The sequence below is a fragment of the Chrysemys picta genome, chromosome 9 (genome assembly GCF_011386835.1).
Source record: "Chrysemys picta bellii isolate R12L10 chromosome 9, ASM1138683v2, whole genome shotgun sequence".
Classification (NCBI taxonomy): Eukaryota; Metazoa; Chordata; order Testudines; family Emydidae; genus Chrysemys; species Chrysemys picta.
Window position 1 is genome coordinate 78,098,388 of NC_088799.1, and position 17,292 is coordinate 78,115,679.

The following is a 17,292-nucleotide window of genomic DNA, read 5'->3' on the forward strand; positions in this document are numbered from 1 at the left end:
ATCAGCAGAATTTAACTGCTGCTTAAGCAATGGGATAAACTGATACTGGGGAGGAGGGGGGATAACTTTCTGCAGGGACAGGCTATGAGTTGTGCAGACTTACCCATCAGGTTCCATGGAGCTAGTGATAATGGTCCTATCACAGGGGGTGGTGAAAAGGGGTATTGTGACTTTGCCCAAATTTACACTCCCAGAGCTGAGGTGTATGTATCACTGTCTCTGTAAGCAGAGGCTATGCTACAGACTCACAGCTCTCTTCTGCAGGCTCTAATATTCAGTAAAGCACAGAAGGAAGCATGCTAAGTTTTAAGCACATGCTTCAAAGTGCTTTGAATAGAGAGAGAAGGTCATGCTCATCCTTCAAGCTTGTACTTTGCTGAAGTGGGGAAGAAGTCTGACTTTGTAGGATAGAGTCAAAAGAAGGGGATTCTATTTTGTCCCTAGCCCAGACTTGTTAAGGGAAGTCACTCCATCTCTCCCTTTGATTTTTTTCCTCATGAGTAAGGAGGTGGGGGGCTAATACCTCAGAGGCTGGATTGTTTAATTTGTTTTGACATGCTTGTGTGGAAGGACTTAGAATGTTTAATACCAGTCAAGTGGTTATGCAGCACTTAAGTCTCATCTTGCTCTCTGATCAAGATCTTGGCAAAACAGCAATCTACTACTCTACATTTCTAAGTACATTTCCAATAACCCACATTTTTCCAACTTGGCTTTAAGCAACACTGAAACCCACAGCTGTTGTACAATGCTAGCACTGAATCCATTAGACTTGTCACCTAACCTAGAATGCACTGCAAGAATAATACAACAGATGAGTGTCTCAAAATACCCAGGCAGCTAAAGCTTCCTCACGCTTCAAATGGAGCTATCTACAGATCTAGGCAGACTTCTTTGCTTTGTTTTGGGCTGTCAGCTTGCAGCACATGCAGTGCAGCGGATGGTGCTGATAATCCAGAAACTTGGCTGTAGAGGACTATCGAACCCTTTTTTGTTTTGCAGGATTAATTGACATTTCAGCTGTACACTTCAAAATGAGGCTGGAGCTTATCCTAATGTTTGACAACTCTTGCCCATTTTGTATTAATTGACAGGCATAAGAATGGGAGGATCAGCCTCGAAGGCCTAGATTCACAAAGGGAATTTAATGCCTAACTGGGCCTTGAGATGCCTCAATTCAGCATCAAGCCACTGCCATTCACAAAAACCACTACTCAGCTGCTAGCTAAACCTGTAGGCACCTTAAGCCTCTAATTTTCCATTGGTAAAATCCCCTAGGCACTTCAGTTTCTGGTGGTGGGCAGGTACAAAGCCACCTAGGAGGAATGCCTAGTTTGTGAATTCCCCCTAACCTCCCCTGTGGAGCCTGATCTGGTAGGTGTACTCAGAGCCCACCTTGACCCCTCCCCCCAAAAAAGACAGGAGGGCAGGTGGCATCCTTATTACCAACCACTCAAGCGGTTAGAGCAGTGGTTCTCAAACTAGGGCTGCTGCTTGTTCAGGGAAAGCCCCTGGCGGGCTGGGCCAGTTTGTTTACCTGCCACGTCTGCAGGTTTGGCTGATTGCAGCTCCCCGTGGCTGCAGTTTGCCGCTCCAGGCCAATGGGGGCTGCGGGAAGTGACGGCCAGTACATCCCTCAGCCCGCGTTGCTTCCTGCAGCTCCCATTGGCCTGGAGCGGCTAACTACAGCCACTGGGAGCTGCGATCGGCCAAACCTGCAGACGCGGCAGGTAAACAAACCGGCCCGGCCCGCTAGGGGCTTTTCCTGAACAAGCAGCGGCCCTTGTTTGAGAACCAGTGGGTTAGAGCACTCTCCTGTTGCACTTTGTGAGAAATACTTAAAATAGTCACTGGGCCAAAGAGAGAGAGAGACTATACCCAATGGGTAGTGGGAAACCTGGATTGAAGCAGGGCTTTGGAGAGGAGCCCGGAGCAGTGGAGCTGCAGGTTTTTGCCTGGAGCTGGAGCGGAGCCGGAGCACAGAAAATCTTGACTGCTCCAGGTTTTTTTTTTTTTCCAATCCAAAAGGAATGATATTTAGCAAGAAAGTCCTAAAGGTGCCAAAAAGTTTCAGATTGTATAACAATTGGTATTAACATCTACTTTACCACTTTACGTACTATGTCACAGTTATTCTCACTTCGGCTGAAATCAAGATTTAATGTACAGATACAAAATTACAAAGTTTTTTTGAGATGTTTTATTAAAGAATCAGATAATTATCAGACATCTGGCAACACCGCAGACTGCTCCCACCCTTGTGCCAAGGTTAGGCAAGTACGTACTTGTGTAGATTAGTTAGATTAGTATGTGTTGATACTTCTTTTGTAAGGGTTGATCAATGAGATGCGCTGAGTGCTGCGATTACGGAAAAGTTTGATACAAGACGCAACATAAGATATCACAAACAGGTATATTACAAAAAATAATGTTTTTGTTTATTAATATATTAAGATATCGCAAGAAATATTAACCACTTAAGCTCTCACATGGGCTCCCATTACCGATACATTTGTTCATTTGTACATGCTCCCGTATCACTCTGGCGGACTTATTTTATATGTCATCTGTTCAACGGTCTTTTGGTAGCGTTGTTTGTAATTTTAAATTGACTGAAAAAGTCGCATGCAGCAGGCATATAAATATACAGTAAACATTTTTGCATAAATTAGGAGTGATTTTTGTGAAATATCCAGAGTGATTGGAAAATGTCCAACACAACTTTGGGGGTGAATCCTTAGGTCATTTTAAGAAAAAACGTTTCTGTGAACACGTGTCCTAAAATTCTTCCTAAGGGAGCTACAGTCCTTTCAAGGAGGTGATGAAAAGTTAATTTTGTGATTAATATCTCAAAAACGCTTTAATATAAAGTAATGCAATTATGTCTGTGTCTTAGCGTTAGTATGTGCTACCATATTATATTATCCAAAATTATTTAAACCATAGGCGTCCCGAACTGGTGGTTAGTCATTTTTATTTCTTATTTCAAGAAAGGCTTGTTGTTGACTGCCCCGGCTACGAGCGGTAATATAATGTTCCATAATAAGTTGTTAATTTTTGATTATTTATTATTACGTTTAAAATGTATGGTTCCAAAGTTGAAAAATAAGTAATAAGTAAAATTGTTTGTATCATTCTAAGCATCTAAGCAGATTAAAATTTTTAAACAGTTTTCTTAGAAACAGTTAATTATACAAAATAAATAAGAGTACCATTTTAATGCATGTTTTAGCATTAAATCATATTCCAGGGTCATATCTGTTAAATAGTCGAAGATTTAAAAAATATTAAATAAAATTGGCCCAATCCCGCCAGTTCACAATGCCTGTGGTTTAAACAATTTTATTTTTCAACCTTGTAACATGTAGCCTCGTTACTTCCCAACAGTTAATGTTGTAGAACAGCGATAGCACATACTAACGCTATGATACATACCAAATTTCATTGATATATCTATATTAAAGCATTTTTGAGATATTAAAAACTTGAAATATTTTGAATATTTTTACTGCAAAATTTCATAAGAAAAACTAACTTGCAATTTATAAATAAAATGTATATTAATTATGTATATTAAAAATACTTCTTACTGCATTAAAACTGAAAGAAACATGTTAAAATATTAACATATACTTTAATTATAATTTTGTGTAAAAAGAAAATGCGATCATTTTTGTCCAGAAAATCCAAAATAAATTCGAAGTACCTTAAGTGGTTAACATATCACAAGCAGGTACATTATAAAAAAAAATGTAATGCTTTTGTTCATTGCTTTTAGAAGATCATAACAAGAAACATTTGGATGCGGTAGCAGCACAAGAAGATTTGGCCATAGCTTCAACAAAAAAATCAAATCTGCCCCCCATGATTGATAGCCGATTTACGGAAAAGGATCTCAACGACGTCTTTACTTTTGAATTTGAAAAGCCCAAATTTGGGCTTTTGGGAAAAGCAAAGAAGAAATCGGCAATGTGCAAGGTGGAAAAGGAAGTGAATGGCGAGCTCAAACCATGTAGCTTCAAGAGAAATGAAGCAAGTTCCATGAAACATTTCAACCTTTGGTGGCATGTAAAATGTAACCATCCTGAAAACTATGTGGCTCTGGTTACAAAAAAGGGCCAGGAAGATGAGGCAAAACAGAAAGCTGATGCGGCTAAATGACGTTCATCTGGCTCTTTGAAAACTCCTGGAGAAAAGATTTTTTGCGGAGCTTCATCTGAAAAGAAACCCACAATTGAGCAAACAAAACTTGACTCCTATTTGAAGTCCTCAAAGGTTACAGTCACCATGGATGCCAATACTTTCCGTGAAGGGCTGATGGAAATGGTTTGCTTGAGTTCAACACTTCTCACTACCTTCAGGCTAAAGAACAAAGGATTCCAAAAAATTCCAAGGGGATATGGGTCGGCAGCTTGGCGTTTCAACGGGACACGATGTGGTTCATCATTTAGTTGTCAGCACCGCTGCGTCTGGTCGCAAAGAGCTCAAGAAAGCTTTGGAGCAAAAATTGTGCTACCTGAAAATAGATGCGGCAATCCGTGGAAACAGAAATTTTCTTGCAATCAATGCTCAGTACTACGAAAAAGGAAAAGATAAAGCTGTGGTAAAAACCTTGGACATAATCGACATTGAAGGGCGTCACAATTCTTCGTACATGAAAAGTCAAGTAAAAGCTATTTTAGAAAAATTTGGGATCAGTGAAATGCAAGTGCTGAGCATCTGTGTGGACAATGCAGCAAACATGACGTGTGCCGTCAAAAATTTCAGCGAGGACAATGAAACCATTTCTACCTCTGAGAACAGGGATGTGGACAGAACTGAAGCTATTTTGCCTGATGAAGGAACTAAAGGAATGGATGAAATTGAACTCAACATGGATGCTGCTGCACAATGGGTTAATGACCCTAGCCTCATACTTCCAACATGGCTTCTTGAGGACGACTCAAAAGTCCAACTGATGAGGTGTGGTATTCACACTCTTCAGTTGGCAATCTGGGATGGACTGAACCAAGAACATGCAAAGAAATTTCTGGCAAAAATTCGACAAGACGTTGTCAAACTACGAACTCCAAGTATTCAAACTGTCCTGCTTGAGCTACATGGGGTAACTCGATCATTGGATACTGTGATTCGCTGGGGTTCAACATTTGCAATGATTGATCGGCTTCTCGTTTTTCAATCTTACTGTGAACAAGTGGCTGCTGCTGGAACAAGAGAATTCAAGTTAACAAAAGCTGAATGGGACAAAGTGAAGAACCTGCGAGACCTCTTGGCAAAGCCAAACCAAACAGCTGTGAATCTTCAACCTGTCGATGTAACCCAGGGAGTTTTAATGAAGGAATGGCGAAAACTGTCAAAATTCTTGCAAGAAAATGGTGGACAAATTGCAGAAGGAATTCTATCCTCCATGCAGAAACACGAAGAGAAACTTTTTGACAATATTCATTTCCTTGCTGGAGTTTGTTGACCCACGGCATTGGATTCTTCTTACCTCAAGGGAAATACCAAAGGCAAAGGAAGGGCTCCTTGATATTGCTCGATGACTCGAAAAACAAAATCTATTGCTACGTTTGAACTCGGCAAAAGAGGTTGAAGAAAATGAAATACAACAAAAGGAGTCATCAATAATCGCATTTGCGGTTTCGGAAAGTTCACATCCTTCAGAAATAGCAGGCTGTTCTCAAACTTCCGTCTCCACTCTGAACTTGTTCAAGTGTCTATCCCTGAGACGTCTTCAACAATCACGGGGAAATGGAGATAATTCAAGCATCAATTCTTCAGAAGATGACGACTTCGAAAAGGAATTGGATTAACAAGAAAGATGCCGGCGAGTTTCTTTGATTCATAATTGTAATGAAGCATTATTCGAGAGAAACTTTCGGGAAGATTGTGATGCGATGGAGTCTATTGGTAGGCTAAAAGTTAAGTCTGTTTTTGAGGCCATTCACAGCTACCTACACCACATTCAGGCTGCCTGTAGAATTGCTTCGAGCATGCCAACAACTCGAGCTAGTGTAGAGTGACTGTTTTTGGCTTTAAAGTTAATTTTAAATGATTTGCGGCTGGCTATGAAAGACTACTTGATTGCTGCAATAATTTTTTACAGAATGTATTATGAATGATTCTAGTTTGTATCATTGTTGATGACATTTAAATTGTTTTAAAAGTCTGAATAAAAATGTTTTTTCAAAATTACAGTATGCACTTTATTTAGTTAAAAATTAATTTGAGTCGGAGCGCAGAGCGGAGTCAGAGCGGAGCTGGAGCAGTCACTATTGGTGCTGGAGCGGAGCAATTCAAAATTTTGATTGCTCCAAATCCCTGGATTGAAGTCCCTGCTCTGAACTGGGCAGAGGACGGATTTGAAGCTGGGTCTCCTACCTCCTGGGTGAATGTTCGAACTACTGGGTATAAGGTACTGGCAGCACCCCAATTTTCTTGAGAAGACTGACCTTGAATAAGGCTCCTAACTCCAGGAGAGGATTGACAGCTAGGCATCCCAAGTGACAATAGGTGTCTAACACTCTTTGAAGCGTGGGCTTAAGGCACTTCCTGCTGGCTAGCTTAGGTGATTTCTCAGTCATCTTGCTGGCTTTTGGGACTCCCTGTTTTAGGTACCAATGCTCCCCTTGCTTTGTACCAGCAGCTTGGGCACCTATCCTGGGGTTCAGAGTGTCAATGTGGGTGAGGTAATATCTTCTATTGGACCAGCTTCTGCTAGTGAAAGAGAGAAGCTTTCACGCTACACAGACCTCTTCTTTAGGTCTGGGCTTGTGTAGAAGAGCTCTACCAGCTTGAAACTTATCTCTCTCACAAGCAGAAGTTGGTCCAATAAAAGATATTAGCTCATCCCCTTTGTGTGTCTGATCTCCTGGGACCAACACAGCTACAACAACACGGCAAATAACTGGGAATTGTCAGTTCCACTAGGTGACAAAAAGCCTAAAGGTTAGGCACTGAAATGTCTAATTGTCTATCTCCAGTCTCCATCTGCTTACACTGTCTCCTATAAACCTTCTTTCAGGATTTCTTGTTTGCAATCAATGCATCAGTTTTGCTTTACCTTAAGTGTGCACTAAACTTTTATGTAGTAGTAAGTAAACATTTGACCAGTAGATGGCTCTTTAAGCTAATTTTTGTGTTTGTTGAAGTCTACTACTAAAATAACTTAGTGAAAGTAATAGTCTATTTTTATGTACTTTAAGGTTTCCCAAACCTCAAGTACTTTATTTAATGTCTCAGTGCAAACATTCTGCTTTACAAACCATCTTACAGTGGTTCTCAAATTTTTTTACTGGTGACCCCTTTCACATAGGTGCGACCCCCTTTATAAATTAAAAACACTTTTATATATTTAACACCATTATAAATGCTAGAGGCAAAGCGGGGTTTGGGGTGGAGGCTGACAGCTTGCGACCCCCCCATGTAATAAACTCGTGACCCCCTGAGGGGTCCCAACCCCCAGTTTGAGAATGCCTAGCAAAATAAAACATTAGCATCCCTATTTATATATTGAAAGTATAGTGATCTCTCATAATAAAAAACTGTTTGATACACTGTTTTGGTTTTTAAAAGAAAACTGCTTGTATCTGACATTTATACAGTGTTTTAGCAAGCATCCCATTATCATGTATGACTTTTATTCCTGTTAAAGAACACTTTGTAGAGTGAATGTAAACTACAATGTAACTCCTTTTTAAAAAACAACTGGTTGAGACCATTCTTCAAAAATCAGTGAAGCTTATAACTGAAATGAAAACTCTACTCCTGGTCACAGTCATTATTTTATATTGTAGGTCCATGTCCACCAAAACATCTACTGTCAGTGGGAAACCACTGCCCAGGGGATAGGCTGAGATACTTGCTTGTTGACAAGTTGTCTTGATGCTAATATGCAGGCTACATGCCTGACCCCTTAAAAATATCTTCAACTAGTGCTAAGTTTTGAAAATCCATATGCACACGGGAGGAAAATGTTATGAAATTGCCAAGAAAACTACCTCATGTGCTCATAAATCCCATGTAGTAGATGACTCATGATTTCGAAACCTACTTTTGCACTATTCTGTGTATACTAAAGGAAAGAAAGCTGCTGCTCATAGCAAACTTAAAATAGTTTATGTAGCTGAGGTACTGCTGACCTTTGCAGCAGCCTCTAATAAGTCTCCACTTAACATCCACTTGTAAATGGCCAGGTCAGGCATGTGCTGTTAGTAGTGTTTGTTAAAGCTATATGTGTGAATCTGTACCTTCATCAGAGTGGGTGTTAAGCTCATTACCATGTAGGTGACTGTGGAGGTTACAGATACCATAAACTTTTGTGTGCTAAAACCCACTTCATCAGATGCATGGGGGGTTTTCCACTCCATGCATCTGATGAAGTGGGTTTTGGCCCACAAAAGCTTATGCCCAAATAAATTTGTTAGTCTCTAAGGTGCCACGAGGACTCCGCGTTGTTTTTGCTGATATAAACTAACATGGCTACCACTCTGAAACCTGTCAAAATTATCAGATCTTTAAAAAGTAAACTGCCTTGGCAAAGGAAAATTGATGAATCCATGCTACCTCTGTGATCAGATAGAAACTGAACACATCTTGCAAGAGAGTGTGGTCTAACTCCTATAGCCAAGAACAATGTGGGGACAACTAAAATCAGTGACCTTGACAAGTGAGTAATGTATAGCAAGGGGAAGATCAAAGTGGCTGATGAAATGCTAGGTAGGGGAACCTCACTGAGATAATGAGAGTGACAATAGTCCTTGCATAGGGGACAGACTGGCCTTTACTCTACATGCTACTCCTGATAAAATATCTTTGGCGGAAATGGTGAAGTAACTTCACCCTGATAGAATAATGAATTCTAGGAACTGAGACTTGTTCATAAGCAGGTTGGGTGAAGGATAAAGGGACTTCTTAATTAGGGTGACCAGATGTCCCAATTTTATAGGGACAGTTCCGATTTTTGGGTCTTTTTCTTATATAGGCTCCTATTACCTCCCCACCCCCTGTCCCGATTTTTCACATTTGCTGTCTGGTCACCCTATTCTTAATAGTGAAGAGAAACTATCAGGCTGAACAGGGTCTACAGTTGGAAAAAGGTGGGTTTTTAAATGTATTGTTGCTTACATGTTAACTAAAAGCCTAGTCTAAACAAAAGGTTGTAATTAGCTGGCCAAGTTAAACCCTATAGCAGGGATCAGCAACCTTTGGCACGCTGCTGGCCAGGGTAAGCACTCTGGCGGGCCGGGCCGGTTTGTTTACCTGCCACGTCTGCAGGTTTGGCTGATCCCGGCTCCCACTGGCCGCGGTTCGCTGCTCCAGGCCAATGGGGCTGCGGGAAGCAGCGCGGGCCGAGGGGTGTGCCGGCTGTGGCTTCCCGCAGCCCCCACTGGACTGGAGCGGTGAACCGCGGCCAGTGGGAGCCGTGATTGGCTGAACCTGCAGACATGACAGGTAAACAAACTGGCCCGGCCCACCAGGGAGCTTACCCTGGCGGGCTGCGTGCCAAAGGTTGCTGATCCCTGCCCTATAGCCTTGTCTTCACTCAGCAAAATAAGGTGTGTTCTTAACTCAAGGTAAAACCCTAGTGAAGATAAAGCAGTCAGTAATTTTCACGAGTTAGCAAATCAAGGTTAAACCATAGACTCCCCCACAGTCTTTAATTCAACCTTCTAATGTGTTTAAACTACAAATCACTATGTCTTCACTAGGATTTTGCCTTGAGTTAATTAACTCTGTTTTTTTCCTAGTGAAGAGACAGACTGGGGGACGGGGGCGGCGGGGGGGGGGGGGGGGAGCCTAGAGTTTAAATTGCCCAGCTAACACGTTAATAGATTTTAAAATGTTGTTAAAACTAATGTAAAAATTATATAATACACAGGTTAAGAAAAGAGTGTCTGTACATCTGGGTATAGTGCCTAGAACTGCCTTGTCTACACTAGGAAGTTAACACATGTTAAAAACACAACTTTTTTCCTAGTGAAGATGAGGCCAATATGGCCAGAGGGGACTTAATTTTTGAGACGTAATATTTTATTTGCTTTTCTTTGTGATTAAGCAAAGGGTATCTAACCTCACTGGGCTTTGCAGAGTATTCTGATGAGGTACATTATGCCAAGCATTTGTTCTGTTTTACCACCATGCTCTCTCTTTTTAATAAATGTTGTTTTAATGAGGATAACTGTCACACTGGATAATTTCACACAGATCACCCCCAAAAGAGATGAAAATTCTTCACCTGCAAGTGGCAGCCTCTTTAAAGAAATTATTTTCATCATAATTAAGCTTAAGATCAAAGATAAAGTATGATGTAAGAGAGAGAGGTTGTTTGCAAAGGTGTTTAAGAGGAACTAGCTGAAGTTATGAAACTCGGGCATGTTATTGTTTTTAAGTAAAGACTCTATGTTCTGGTTTAAACCACTAACAGAGTATGCTCAAAAAATTAAAAAATGGGCCAACTTATATACAATGCACATAAAAAATAATAATCAGTGAGTAAAGTACATTGCCAGATGTGTCAGGGAAGTGCTAGAAGGTCAGGCTTAGTTAAGAACAGTATCTGGAACACTGTTTTGAACAGAGGAGAGTAATGTTACAATTCTGGGTTGAAGATGAAACTTACTTGAATAAGAGCTTTCACTTGGGTTGTATCTCAATATGATCACCTCATGTTTAACTAGTATCACTTCCATATCTTTAGCCTACCAAGAGAAAACTGATACTTGGTTTTACTTGCAAATTTGGATGTTTTATGAGCAGGACAATCGCACCCTCAGGAACCAATCAAGGATGGGTCCTCATTGTATTAGGCACTAGACAAACCTATAGAAATCACAACCCCTGGCCCAAGGAGCTTACAGTCTACTTTGTTTATTAAAATACTGTTTTTTTTTTAAATATGAGCTGCAAAGTGAAAAATATTGGTTTATACTTTAAGGAAGTACTTCTTCACACAACACGCGGTCAACCTGCAGAACGTGTTGCCAGGGGCTGTTGTGAACACCAAAAGTATAACTGGGTTCAAAAAAGAATTAGATAAGTTCATGGAGGATAAGTCCATCAATGGCTATTATCTAAGATGGTCAGGGATGCAACCCCATGCTCTGAGTGTCCCTAATCCTCTTACTGCCAGAAGCTGGGACCGGACAGCGGGATGGATCACGTGATAACTGCCCTGTTCTGTTCATTCCCTCTGAAGCATCTGACACTGGCTATGTCAGAAGACAGGATACTCAGCTGGATGAACCGTTGGTCTGACCTAATAGAGCTGTTCTTATGGCAGGCACAGGAGGATTGAAAAGATTTTTTTTCCCTCCAAAAAATATTTCTGCTGATTATTTTACATTATCCTGTTTTTTCCTGGAAGACCATATGAATGACTGGAGAACCAGTAGGATTATTATGACCAAACTACTACACAAGTGAAATGCAATCAAACTGAGAGGAGGAGGGATTTTTATTAAGATTGTTTAAAACTCTTAGGGAATGTAACAGGGTGGCACCTGTCTCTTTAAAAGGCTGTCTGAGGATTTTGCTATTCAGAACCTAAGAAACATCCTGCACCTGACACTATTTCTCTTTGAGACCAAGCAGCTGGGTTGGCTTTTAAAAGATGAGGTAGCTCCAGCCCAGTCAAGATAAAAGGAAATAGAATGTATTAATTTTCCCACCATTGAGAACAGGAACAAAAACAGAATTTCAAAGGGAAAACCAAAGAAAAAAAAATCCAACAAGTCTTTTAAGGAGACAGACCACCCTGTCACAGGGCTGAATTATCATTGCAGCTGAAATGAGCTTAGTGGGCCTAAGAAGGGCAGAGTCAAAGGTGTCTTTCTGTTATGTTTGCATCTACTAGGACTGTTCTGTACATGATCTATACAGAACTTAACCTGCTGTGGAATCCAGCATTAGGGACCTAATGCTAGCAATAACTGAAACTTTAAGTCTAGCCAAAATAATTAAATTATACATAAATATAATTATTATATTAAAATTAGCATCTTACAATGTGTATCTATTCTTGACACTACTTACACAATGTTAATGGGTGTGTTTCCTGTCTGAGTCAAATAACACAACTGCCATGTTATTGTTTTGTCTCAAAAGGAAGTTATTCTGATATAATTTACCCTATCTTTGCCTCATATCTTCTAGCCTTAAAATACCTTTCATACTTACTTTTGTGTGTGTCAAAGTAATAACACACTAACAGAGGCATGAGGATTACTATCCAAGAATTTCTTAGGGTATGTCTACACTACGAAATTAGGTCGAATTTATAGAAGCCGGTTGTATACAGCCGCTTGTGTGTGTCCCCACATAAAATGCTCTAAGTGCTCTAGTCGGCGGACCGCGTCCACAGTACCGAGGCTAGCGTCGACTTCTGGAGCAATGCACTATGGGTAGCTATCCCACAGTTCCCGCAGTCTCCGCCGCCCATTGGAATTCTGGGTTGAGATCCCAATGCCTGAATGATGCAAAACAGTGTCGCGGGAGGTTCTGGGTACATGTCGTCAGGCCCCTCCCCCTCCGTCAGAGCACCGGCAGTCAATAGATTCGCGCCTTTTTACCTGGGTTACCTGTGCAGACAACATACCACGGCAAGCATGGAGCCCGCTCAGATCAGCTCACCGTCACCATATGTCATCTGGGTGCTGGCAGACGTGGTACTGCATTGCTACACAGCAGCAGCAGCAAACTGCCTTTTGGCGGTAGACGGTGCAGCATGACTGGTAGCCTTGGGGCTGGCAGCCGTAGGGCTGCATTGCACCAGCCCCTTGCCTTTTGGTAGAAGATGGTATATTACGATTGGTATCCGTCGTCATCGTACTGCAGTGGCTGTCAATCATGGGCACCTGGGCAGACATGCAACTGTCTCGATGATGGTGGCTATCAGTCATAGTATGCTATTTTCTGCCAATCGCCCAGTATTTTCTGCTAAGCACCCAGAAGAGGCCGAGGGCGATCTGGGTGCTGGCAGACGTGGGGCTGCATTGCTACACAGCAGCAGCCCCTTGCCTTTTGGCAGAAGATGGTATATTACGACTGGTATTCGTCGTCGTACTACAGTGGCTATCAGTCATGCTGCACAGTCGGCTGCCAGCTTAAGATGTAAAAAATAGATTTGTTCTGTATTCATTTGCTTCCCCTCCTTCCGTGAAATCAACGGCCTGCCAAACCCAGGGTTTTGAGTTTAATCTTGGGGGGGGAGCATTCTGTGTGACAGTTGTTTGTGTTTCTCCCTCAGGCACAGCCACCTTTCTTGATTTTAATTCCCTGTACCTGTACGCCATGTCGTCACTCGGCCCTCCCTCCCTCCCTCCCTCCTTCCCCTGGTCCGTCAGATACTAGTTTCGTGCCTTTTTTCAGACCAGGCGCCATAGCTAGCACTGGGATCATGGAGCCCGCTCAGATCACCGCGGCAATTATGAGCACTATGAACACCACGCGCATTGTCCTGGAGTATATGCAGAGCCAGGACATGCCAAAGCGAAACCCGGACCAGCCGAGGAGGAGATTGCAGCGTGGCGACAAGAGTGATGAGGAAATTGACATGGACATAGACCTCTCACAAGGCACAGGCCCCAGCAATGTGGAAATCATGGTGTTACTGGGGCATGTTCATGCTGTGGAACGCCGATTCTGGGCACGGGAAACAAGCACAAACTGATGGGACCGCATCGTGCTGCAGGTGTGGGACTATTCCTAGTGGCTGAGAAACTTTCGCATGCGTAAAGGCACTTTCATGGAACTTTGTGACTTGCTTTCCCCTGCCCTGAAGCGCCAGAATACCAGGATGAGAGCAGCCCTCACAGTTGAGAAGCGAGTGGCGATAGCCCTGTGGAAGCTTGCAACGCTAGACAGCTACCGGTCACTCAGGAATCAATTTGGAGTGGGCAAATCTACTGTGGGGGCTGCTGTGATCCAAGTTGCCAGGGCAATGAAAGACCTGGTGATATCAAGGATAGTGACTCTGGGAAACGTGCAGGCCATAGTGGATGGGTTTGCTGCAATGGGATTCCCAAACTATGGTGGGGCCATAGACGGAACCCATATCCCTATCTTGGCACCGGAGCACCAAGCCACCGAGTACATAAACCGCAAGGGGTACTTTTCAATGCTGCTGCAAGCCCTGGTGGATCACAAGGGACGTTTCACCAACATCAACGTGGGATGGCCGGGAAAGGTACATGATGCTCGCATCTTCAGGCACGCTGCTCTGTTTCAAAAGCTGGAGGAAGGGACTTTCTTCCCGGACCAGAAAGTAACCGTTGGGGATGTTGAAATGCGTATCATGATCCTTGGGGACCCAGCCTACCCCTTAATGCCATGGCTCATGAAGCCGTACACAGGCAGCCTGGACAGGAGTCAGGACCTGTTCAACTACAGGCTGAGCAAGTGCCGAATGGTGGTGGAATGTGCATTTGGATTTTTAAAAGTGCGCTGGCGCAGCTTACTGACTTGCTCAGACTTCAGCGAAAAGAATATCCCCATTGTTATTGCTGCTTGCTGTGCGCTCCACAATATCTGTGAGAGTAAGGGGGAGACATTTGTGGCGGGGTGGGAGGTTGAGGCAAATCGCCTGGCCGCTGATTACGCACAGCCAGACACCAGGGCGGTTAGAGGAGCACAGCAGGGCGCGGTGCGCATCAGAGAAGCTTTGAAAACGAGTTTTGTGACTGGCCAGGCTACGGTGTGAAACTTCTGTTTGTTTCTCCTTGATGAACCCTCCGCCCCCCGCCCACCCGGTTCACTCTACTTCCCTGTAAACCAACCACCCCATCCCCCCTCCCCTCTTCGAGCACCGCTTGCAGAGGCAATAAAGTCATTGTTACTTCACATTCATGCATTCTTTATTAATTCATCACACAACTAGGGGGATAATTGCAAAGGTAGCCCGGGATGGGTGGGGGAGGAGGGAAGGAAAAGGACACACTGCAGTTTAAAACTTTAACTCTTATTGAAGGCCAGCCTTCTGATGCTCAGGCAATCATCTGGGGTGGAGTGACTGGGTGGCCGGAGACCCCCCACCGTGTTCTTGGGCGTCTGGGTGAGGAGGCTATGGAACTTGGGGAGGAGGGCTGTTGATTACACAGGGGCTGTAGCAGCGGTCTCTGCTCCTGCTGCCTTTCCTGCAGCTCAACCATACGCTGGAGCATATCAGTTTGATGCTCCAGCAGCCGGAGCATCGACTCTTGCCTTCTGTCTGCAAGCTGACGCCACCTATCATCTTCAGTCCGCAACTTGCTCTGTTCATCCCGCGATTCAGCCTGCCACCTCTCCTCTCGTTCATATTGTGCTTTTCTGAAGTCTGACATTGACTGCCTCCACGCATTCTGCTGTGCTCTTTCAGCGTGGGAGGACATCTGGAGCTCCGTGAACATATCATCCCGCGTCCTCCGTTTTCTCTTTCTAATCTTCACTAGCCTCTGTGAAGGAGAAACATTTGCAGCTGGTGGAGGAGAAGGGAGAGGTGGTTAAAAAAGACACATTTTAGAGAACAATGGGTACACTCTTTCACGTTAAATTTTGCTGTTCACATTACACAGCACATGTGCTTTCGTTACAAGGTTGCATTTTTCCTCTTATCGTGAGGGCCTGCCGGTTTGGTGTGTGAGATCACTCACGCAGTGCCAGGCAACAGATTTCGGTTTGCAGGCAGCCATGGTAAGCCACAGTCTTTTGGCTTTTTTACCTTCTTAACATGTGGGAATGGTTTCAAACAGCAGCGCCCTCATTTCCCATATCAAGCATGAATTGGGTTGGCCATTTAAAACGGGTTTGCAATGTAAAAGGAGGGGCTGCGGTTTCCGGGTTAACATGCAGCACAAACCCAACTAACCCCCCTCTCTCCCCCACACCCAATTCTCTGGGATGATCACTTCACCCCTCCCCCCACTGTGTGGCTAACAGCGGGGAACATTTCTGTTCAGCAGAGCAGGAACGGGCACCTCTGAATGTCCCCTTAATAAAATTGCCCCATTTCAACCAGGTGACCGTGAATGATATCACTCTCCTGAGGATAACAAAGAGCGATAAGGAATGGATGTTGTCTGCATGCCAGCAAACACCGGGACCATACGCTACAATGCTTTGTTATGCAATGATTCCAGACTACGTGCTACTGGCCTGGCGTGGTAAAGTGTCCTACCATGGTGGACGGGATAAGGCAGCCCTCTCCAGAAACCTTTTGCAAAGGCTTTGGGAGTACATGAAGAAGAGCTTTCTGGAGATGTCCCTGGAGGATTTCCGCTCCATCCCCATACACGTTAACAGACTTTTCCAGTAGCTGTACTGGCCGCGATTGCCAGGGCAAATTAATCATTAATCATCAAACACGCTTGCTTTTAAACCATGTGTAATATTTATAAAGGTACACTCACCAGAGGTCCCCTGTGTGCCCTCAGGGTCTTGGGTGAGTTCGGGGGTTACTGGTTCCAGGTCCAGGGTGACAAACATATCCTGGCTGTTGGGGAAACTGGTTTCTCCGCTTCCTTGCTGCTGTGAGCTATTTACATTACCTCCATCCTCATCTTCCTCGTACCCCGAACCCTCTTCCCTGTGTGTTTCTCCAGTGAGGGAGTCATAGCACACGGTTGGGGTAGTGGTGGTTGCACCCCCTAGAATGGCATGCAGCTCCGCGTAGAAGCGGCAAGTTTGCGGCTCTGCCCCGGACCTTCCGTTTGCTTCTCTGGCTTTGTGGTAGGCCTGCCGTAGCGCCTTAATTTTCATGCGGCACTGCTGTGCGTCCCTGTTATGGCCTCTGTCCTTCATGGCCTTGGAGACCTTTTCTAATATTTTGCCATTTCTTTTACTGCTACGGAGTTCAGCTAGCACTGATTCATCTCCCCATATGGCGAGCAGATCCCGTACCTCCCGTTCGGTCCATGCTGGAGCTCTTTTGCGATCCTGGGACTCTATCACGGTTACCTGTGCTGATGAGCTCTGCGTGGTCACCTGTGCTTTCCACACTGGGCAAACAGGAAATGAAATTCAAACGTTCGCGGGGCTTTTCCTGTCTACCTGGTCAGTGAATCTGAGTTGAGAATGCTGTCCAGAGCGGTCACAATGAAGCACTGTGGGATAGCTCCCGGAGGCCAATAACGTCGAATTCCGTCCACAATACCCCAATTCCGACCCGCTAAGGCCGATTTTATCGCTAATCCCCTCGTCGGAGGTGGAGTAAAGAAACCGGTTTAAAGGGCCCTTTAAGTCAAAAGAAAGGGCTTCGTCGTGTGAACATATCCAGGCTTAATTCGATTTAACACTGCTAAAGTCGACCTAAACTCGTAG

The 17,292-nt window shown here is 43.8% G+C and overlaps 1 protein-coding gene across 1 annotated transcript; it reads left to right on the forward strand.

The window, feature by feature from the left end:
* The first annotated feature begins 1,746 nt into the window (after positions 1-1,746).
* Positions 1,747-6,192, forward strand: LOC101943885 (uncharacterized). Its single transcript, XM_005284574.4, has 2 exons — positions 1,747-2,411; positions 3,779-6,192. The coding sequence occupies exon 2, from the start codon at positions 4,400-4,402 to the stop codon at positions 5,465-5,467; it is 1,068 nt and encodes a 355-aa protein (XP_005284631.1). The 5' UTR covers positions 1,747-2,411; positions 3,779-4,399; the 3' UTR covers positions 5,468-6,192.
* Positions 6,193-17,292: the final 11,100 nt, after the last annotated feature.

Bases quoted from the DNA above. Each gene is read 5' to 3' on its own strand.
- LOC101943885 (XM_005284574.4), top strand. From the start codon at position 4,400: ATGGGTCGGCAGCTTGGCGTTTCAACGGGACACGATGTGGTTCATCAT.